Source organism: Ascaphus truei, chromosome 18, assembly GCF_040206685.1.
Source record: "Ascaphus truei isolate aAscTru1 chromosome 18, aAscTru1.hap1, whole genome shotgun sequence".
NCBI classification, from domain to species: Eukaryota; Metazoa; Chordata; class Amphibia; order Anura; family Ascaphidae; genus Ascaphus; species Ascaphus truei.
In genome coordinates this window covers 41,929,213-41,937,425 of record NC_134500.1, presented here as the reverse complement: position 1 = coordinate 41,937,425, position 8,213 = coordinate 41,929,213, and the positions used below count along the sequence as shown (strand labels likewise).

Sequence of the window (8,213 nt, the reverse complement as noted above, 5' to 3'; positions counted from 1 at the left end):
AAAAACACATAATTTATTATAAATATACTATTTTATTTAATCACACATCGAGAGACATATGGTACAGTATAATGTATCTTATGTAGCAGCAACTTTAGGTATATTTTTGACATCCTCTATGTTATTTTTATCCCTTTTGAGACTTCACAAACATAAGGAGAAACACATAAAGATCCTCAATAGAGCACACATTTATACTGCATGCAGGGGAATATGTGTGTAACTTTCCCATCGTCATTTTTTCATTTTTTTCAATTTGAAAACTTTTTTTCAATAACAAACTTTATTGAGACAACCACGGACACTACTAAGGACATGGGGCTGCCTTGCCTATGACAGCAAGACACGCGACCCCTCAACAATGAATAACTTTATCAATAACCAGAATTCATTACACGCGCAACACCAATAGAGGATGGGATGCGCGCGCAACTTCACAAGATGGCGACGCCGCGTCGCATCAGAAAGCGGAACGGAGATCACATCTAAGCCACGATTGGCCAAACCTAGAATAAAAGAAGCTGGGAATAGGAGTACCACATACACAGAGCCTGAGGAAGTCCAGTACCTGGACGAAACGCGTTGCTCTTTACCTGGAACATTTTAAAGCACACTACAGAGGAGGCAGAGGTGAAGTTGCAGCTCTCCATCCGGACACGGAAGAGAGAGACCCCCTACAACTATACACCACACTGCCTACCCCTTGCATTCACCTTCCACAGAATCGTTTGTATTCTGAGTTTGTTTCTATTTTTATTTTATTTTTCATGTTTTTATTAAAGATAGTTTTTACCCCCCAGACATTAGTGTCTTTTATTTGTTAAAACCCCATCTTCACCATCGGTGACTATTGGAACAAAAGAACAAGATACCGCTAGAAGTGTGTACTCACACTGGCCCGTGTGAGTATTGTGATATATTTATTATTAATACCTTCATACCCTACCCTTTCATTACCTGATATTGATTTGGGCAACTTCTTTTGAACAAGATACCAAGATAGGATTACACTCACACTAGCCCGTGTGAGTGCTAAACTATATTATATAGAATACAAATCTTGGTGGTTTATAAACACACCATCCCCCCTCCCCTCTTTGACGTGTATACAATTATATGTGTTAACCCTATCCTCCTTTTTGTTTACACGAGAGGAAATTTCCCCTGGAGCGGCACTGTGAACCAAAGAAGGAAGTGGACTGTAAAACAAGAAGAAGAACCAGCATCGCAAGAAGAAAAGCCTCATCAGAAGCACACGGGACTCCTAAAGAAACTCTGATGCGACTGGGCTTACACGAGGCCGTGTAAGTCTTATATACCTTTATTCAACTTTTACACCAACACACATACACTCATGTGTGTCCACCCTCCCAATTAGACATTAGACACCTGAGCTACCACACCTACTCAGGTTACAATTGCTTCACCTTAAAAAAGTAACTATTAGTTATATAACACTGCCTGTTTCCGACCATTGTGCTCCCCCATCTCTTTTGTATTCATTAACTATAAGGGTCCTGGATAGATCCTGCTGGGGTTCCGAGTCACAAGAGGATACCACCCGAAAATCATTTACAGGCAGTATTACACCATTCTTTTTATACTTCTGCACATTAGATATAACAAAGAGAGATAGCGCCCGGGTACCTTCGCAAACAAACTCTATGGAATAAATGACAATTTATTTTACTATCTTGTTTTGCTCAGTGAAGGATCCCGGTATAAAGGGGTAAATACCTGTTCTCCTGTGACAAAGACCATCTAGTGACTTGTGTCGATATAGCTAAGGTGGGCTTTTCAAAATTGCTCTGTTCAAAATAGCAGAGCAACCGGATTCGTTTTGAAGCCTGAAAAGTTTGCCCTCCTGAGACTAAGTCAGACTCGAGGACCAAGTTCACGGCTGGGATTGCAAGACGAAAAGAGGACAAGGATAACCGGGTGTATATCCCGGTCAGGGTAAGCAAATCCTAGTGGGCGCCCTACACCTAGGAAAGCCTAGATGTTTCCCCCGGACCCCCAGTAAGTGTATTTGTAACCATTTCTTGTGTAATTCTTCTTGTTGTATGTGGGTTTACCTAAATATATTACACTTTGTTTGTACTATAATGTTTTGCCTAATGTATGATACTGGTAATATATAAATGGTGTTAAAAGTTCCTGGTCTCCCATGATAAGGGCGCCCGGAACAAGGTTCCGATCAGGATTAGCACTTGTTGTCTGTGGTACCTGCGGCTGCTCCGGCACCCGGTATCGCCAACTGTATAAATGGTCTCTCCGGTCCCACGCTGTCACAGTCAGTGATGGCGTCCACCTGTAAGTGTTCTGGTCCAAGACCACTGGCCGCAAGTATTACACGGCGTCACTGTGTCGCTGACATTATAGACTCTAATTGGGGCAGTGTCCCTATCTATGGGTCCGAAGCAGCCACAATATGTTTAGGGTCTCAGGGCCTACCTTGGGCCCAGGACCGCCAACGGGGTTGGGGGTGGGGTGGTCTGCCGGTGCTGGTGACCTGGGCCCACTGGCGGGGGATGCCCGGCTAACCGGCCAGCGCTGCACATTTCCCCGACCTCTGGACAGGACCTGCTGCTGGTCGCAGTTGGGCCCCGACTCTCAGCTGCCTTTAAGCCTCTTCTTATCTCTGTCCCACGCCATGAAGCTTTCACTGCAGGCGTGCGATGGGGTTCTCTGACATCAGCGCGCGGCACGCTGGAAGCTGGGCCAAGCTCACTTCCAGCGTTCTGATGTCAGAGAGCCCTGTTGCGCAACGGCAGTGGAAGAACGGTGGCGTGGGGCAGGGAATGGAAGGGGCATATAGGCAGCTTAGAGCCAGGGCCCGGCCGAAACCAGCAGCAGGGCCTGGCCCGAGGTCATGGGAAATCTGCAGTGCCAGCCGGGCCCCCCCAGCAAGCGGACACCCGCAGACACCGGGTCTGGCCTGACCCATGGTAAGTCTGTATTTTTAAATGTATTGGGGGGGGGGGGGTTATATGTATTGGTGTGCTTGCTATATGTATTGGGGGGCTTGGGGGTATTTTTATATGGGTTGGGATATTTTTTATATGGATTGGGGAGGGTTGTTTTTTGTATGCATTTGGGGGGTGGGGGAGGTTGAATATATTTGGGGGTTCGGGATGAGGGGGGGAATGAGTGACCGTGCGGTAATTGGTGGAGGGAGAGGAGAGAAGGTGCGAGTGAGTAAAAGAGGGAGTAAGAGTGAGACACAGGGGAGAGAAAAACATGCAAGGTGGGAGAGTGAGAGGGGGCTAGATGGAAGGGAGAGAAATACATGGGAAGGGGGGGGGGGAAGAGAGGGGGCTTGTGAGGTGTAAAATTCAGGGGGACTCACAGTACTGACGACACGGGGGGGGGGCTGCTTAAAATATTTTACCTGGGCCTCACGATTTCTGTTTGCGGCCTTGCTTTGGCCTAAGGGGCAAGCAAAGCCTAGTCCAGGGAAACACAGCTCTCTGGACACTACCTCTCTGCTTCTGCTCCCTCTTCCGATTGGCGTGGTCCCTGCAGTGCACCAAATGTATCTTTCACAGTCCTCTGGGATACTGCAGCCTTATTGGCTGTATTTTCCCATCTGAATAGCAGCCCTTGGGGATTCTGGTGTTTGTAGTTCCCATGCGGAGCTAAACTGCAATGACCACCGCTCTGTCTAAGCTACTGCACATGCACGAAGCCCAGGGTAGTGATTGGAATATTATTACATAACCCCCAAACTTCAATGATTGTGTTAATTATATTGGCTGCCTATACTCATCAGTAATTAGCTGCATTACTGAGACTGAATAAGAAATATAAGGACTCATATTTGATCGCCCACATGCATCTTATATGATAACCTTCTATACTTTTGTCATCTGTTTAGTGTTCTAGTTATGTGCCTATCTAGCCCCAATTTTTTTTTTTTTTATATTATTAACCATCATAAGGTATTTTAATTATTCAACTGGATCCTAGTCAATAAATTAGTGGCATTAATGTTGTTTGGTTTAAAATAGGCCTGTCCCTGAACTAGTCCTGTTACATCTGCCATATTATATTATTGGTACACATGCGAGGGCACCATTATGGGTACTTCTTTAGTGACATTACCTAAACTCTTTGTGTTGCTGTCTTTCTATACAATCATTATACTTTTTTCTAACACATCCAAATCAATTAGTTTAAGCCTTTTTGATTTTGCAGGTTTGAGGGAAATCTTTCAACAGTTGGTTGGATGCAATTCATTTTTTAATTGTTCTGACAAATGTTGCTCTGGCTTGCCAGTCTTTATATTTTTATGTAATCTCTAAATATCATTAATCTATATCACTAGAATACAGTTTAATGCCTTGCTAATTTGTATCCGATTTTAAAACAGGTTTTAGAATTTACAATGCAAGTACAGGCATACCCCGCATTAACGTACGCAATGGGGCCAGAGCATGTATGTAAAGCGAAAATGTACTTAAAGTGAAGCACTACCTTTTCCCCACTTATCGATGCATGTACTGTACTGCAATCGTCCTATACGTGCATAACTGATGTAAATAACGCATGTGTAACAGGCTCTATAGTCTCCCCGCTTGCGCACAGCTTCGGTACAGGTAGGGAGCCGGTATTGCTGTTCAGGACGTGCTGACAGGCGCATGCGTCAGCTGGCGTTTTCCTATTGAGCGATATGTACTTACTCGCGAGTGTACTTAAAGTGAGTGTCCTTAAACCGGGGTATGCCTGTAATGAAGATACCGTTTGTAACACAACAGCGCCACCGTGTGGCATATAGTTTCAAGAGGTCTTTTATTCTAATGAATAACCGCAACTTCTATATTGAAGTGTCTTCATGGTATGAAATACAGATTTCCCCCTCAAGTTACAAATCTATAGCAGTGACTACACGTCTAACTGAACCCAAACCTCTTATTACAGGGAAAGCCAATATCAGTTTCCAAATGATTACTTCTATTCCTTTGTGTATCAACTGCAGTGTTAAATCAAATCATTGGTGCTTCTCTCAACAGCACTGACACCTTCACACACATGCACTTTAACTATTAAACATTTAAAATATAAAGTGAGCTAACATTAGCAAAACAGCATTAACAATTAAAACCAACTTATCAATATTGAGATATATTTCTATCTCCCTGCAGTAAATATGAAATAATGTAACGCTTTTTTGATATTGTGGGTGGCTCTGAAAAGAGCCTTTGTGTTGGGTATGTGGGGGTCTCTGCTCCTGGTCTCGGGGTGAAGCTCACTTGCTGCTCTTGGCCGGTTTGTGGCTCTCGGTTTTCTTGGGCAGCAGCACGGCCTGGATGTTGGGCAGGACACCCCCCTGGGCGATGGTAACCCCTCCGAGCAGCCTGTTCAGCTCCTCATCGTTCCGCACAGCGAGCTGCAGGTGCCGGGGGATGATGCGGGACTTCTTATTGTCCCGGGCGGCGTTACCGGCCAACTCCAGGATCTCAGCGGTCAGGTACTCCAGCACTGCGGCCAAATAGACCGGGGCTCCGGCACCCACACGCTGAGCATAATTCCCCTTCCGGAGTAGTCTGTGCACGCGGCCGACTGGAAACTGCAGCCCGGCCCGAGATGAGCGAGTCTTGGCCTTAGCGCGAGTTTTCCCGCCTTGTTTGCCCCTTCCAGACATCGTGTATCTGTCACAGTGCAGCGGTGACAGCGAGAGAAATAACAAACCCCGCCCCCTGTGCCCTTATTTATACACTTATAGAGCAGCAGCACTGCCCTGTGATTGGTCAGTTTTGAAAGAAGCCAATCAGTTCCAGAATCCTGTATCCACCAATCATCGTAGTTGCAATACATCTGATGATGTCATAAAATGTCACATGACAAAATCAGCCAATAGAAGAACAGAAGACTTGGGCTGCTCCTTTGCATACGATGCCTATAAATAGAGCTGCTGGGGGAGGAGTTGGACAGTTTCTCTGCAGTTTGGAGAGGAAGCATCGCGCAATATGCCTGAACCACCAAAGTCTGCGCCAGCGGCCAAGAAGGGCTCTAAGAAAGCCGTGACTAAGACCCAGAAGAAGGATGGGAAGAAGCGTAGGAAGAGCAGGAAGGAAAGTTACGCGATCTATGTGTACAAAGTGCTGAAACAGGTTCACCCTGACACCGGCATCTCCTCCAAGGCCATGGGCATCATGAACTCCTTTGTGAACGACATCTTCGAGCGCATCGCAGGGGAATCGTCTCGCCTGGCTCATTACAACAAGCGCTCCACCATCACTTCCCGGGAGATCCAGACCGCTGTGCGCCTGCTGCTGCCGGGAGAGCTGGCCAAACACGCCGTGTCCGAGGGCACCAAGGCTGTCACCAAGTACACCAGCGCCAAGTAACCCTGATCTGATCACCCACCTACAAACACAAAGGCTCTTCTAAGAGCCACCCACCTTACCAATATAAAAGTTATAATTCTCATATTTAATCTGTTCGGGATAAAAGACCAGTATCACATGCAAATTGTGTTCTAATGTACATTGCACGTAATGCACGCTTAATTTTTTTGTTTTGTAGCTCTCATTCTGAGCTGTTCTGAAAGATTTGCAGTATATAGCATGGTGATACTTTCTGTAAAGGTGTGCAAAGCATGTGATGTCTGTTTCGCATTTTAGCCCTTCCTACCCAGCCCTGTGTGTGCTATACTTGTATGTTACAATTAACCAGCGGAAGACCCGCAGACAAAGTACAAATCGCAGAGACTCCCATTCAGTTAATCTGCAGTTCTGCCGCATACCACAGGGTGACGCTGCAGTTAGGAATTGGATCCGTGCTTACAAAGCGGAATTTGGTATTAATACAATGGGATTATTTTTCCTTATTTATTTTTCGAGCTTCACTAAAATACAGATTATATGTACATGTCTCAGACACATGGTGCATTAAAGGATGCCCTTAACACTGCTTGGTATATAATACATCTGATATGGGGCATGTTCTAATGCAGTTTGTGGTTAGTTAACATACAGACAATGCAATCCGTGTTTGCTGCAAGCGTTAGATACGAGCATACTTATTAGCATATATAAAGTGGGCCTTTTAATCGTTTGTCGAACATGTTTATTCAGTTTACTTTATTAAAAAAAAAAAAAAAAAAAAAAAAAAAAAGGTTTTACTGAGAGCAGCAAGTGATATTTCTCCTTGTGTTGGATTAAATATTTTTAACATTTATTTAGAAATCAGTTATAGCTGGTAATAGGTTGGGAGGTGTTACATTTAATTAATTGTTACAATGTTCAATCTGTTATCAGGGATTGCAACTTTTAGTATAAAAACAAGACCAAGCAACATTTGTTCCATCAGATTTCAGTAGCAGTTTTAAGTGGTTTTGTGATAATTTGTCAGAACTGTAAATCACAAATATTTATCACATTCTGTTTTTATCGTATGGCCATAAATATAACCACACATGATGACATGTGTAAAACACATCGGTTTGGTGGTCTCGGAAGCAAAAATGAAGCTAAAGGCACCAAAACATTTCATATCTGCCATTCAAACAGAGACCACACGGTGGCAGTGTTGCTTTGGAAATAACCTGTATTCTGGAGACTTGGATTTAACACATGATCTGAATCACAGGTTTCAACTCCAGAGATATTTCTGTGATATGTTTTGTGGCGTCCCTTAAATATAATTGGTGAGTTAAGTCCAAATCAATAGGACTGTGGCACTGCTGTATCATTATTCTTACATTTAGGGTGGAACACTTAAATAGCCCGTAAAATAATACAGAAACATTATTTAGTGACATCTGCAAGCAGCAAAATAAACACAGAGCAAAACACACAACTACATATACTAGGGTGGGGGCTGAAACTGCCAAAGATGCCACATTTCCCCATATAATCTATAGAGGGGAAAGGGCAGCAGCACCATCAAAATAAAGGCAGCAAACACAAATGTATAACTTACATTAATAAGAAACACTTGGGGTCTTCCTTCACAATCCCAACAACATGACTTATTGTCAAATGTTGACATGTATTCAATTCCTTTCTCTATGTCTAAATCCAAGCTCTGCTCATTTCATTCAATGATGACATTTTATTCCAGTCACGTTGTCTTGCATAGTTTGGTTTCCTCATTCTTAGACATGTGCTCTTAGTTACCATTACAATCAATGGGCTCTGCCCAAATCAATCATGGCTGCCGAGAACTTTGCCAATCATCACTATGGTGACCAAGCCTCTTTTTAAAGC

General features: G+C 44.0%; 2 protein-coding genes across 2 annotated transcripts; one reads left to right on the top strand and one right to left on the bottom strand.

Annotated features, from left to right (window-relative positions):
* Positions 1-4,774: 4,774 nt before the first annotated feature.
* LOC142469183 (histone H2A type 1-like) lies at positions 4,775-5,672 on the bottom strand. The gene has a single exon (XM_075576146.1). The coding sequence runs from the start codon at positions 5,642-5,644 to the stop codon at positions 5,249-5,251; it is 396 nt and encodes a 131-aa protein (XP_075432261.1). The 5' UTR covers positions 5,645-5,672; the 3' UTR covers positions 4,775-5,248.
* Positions 5,673-5,934: 262 nt separating this feature from the next.
* On the top strand, positions 5,935-6,421 carry LOC142469184 (histone H2B). The gene has a single exon (XM_075576147.1). It carries the CDS (start codon positions 5,970-5,972, stop codon positions 6,348-6,350), a length of 381 nt encoding a protein of 126 aa, XP_075432262.1. The 5' UTR covers positions 5,935-5,969; the 3' UTR covers positions 6,351-6,421.
* The last annotated feature ends 1,792 nt before the right edge of the window (positions 6,422-8,213 follow it).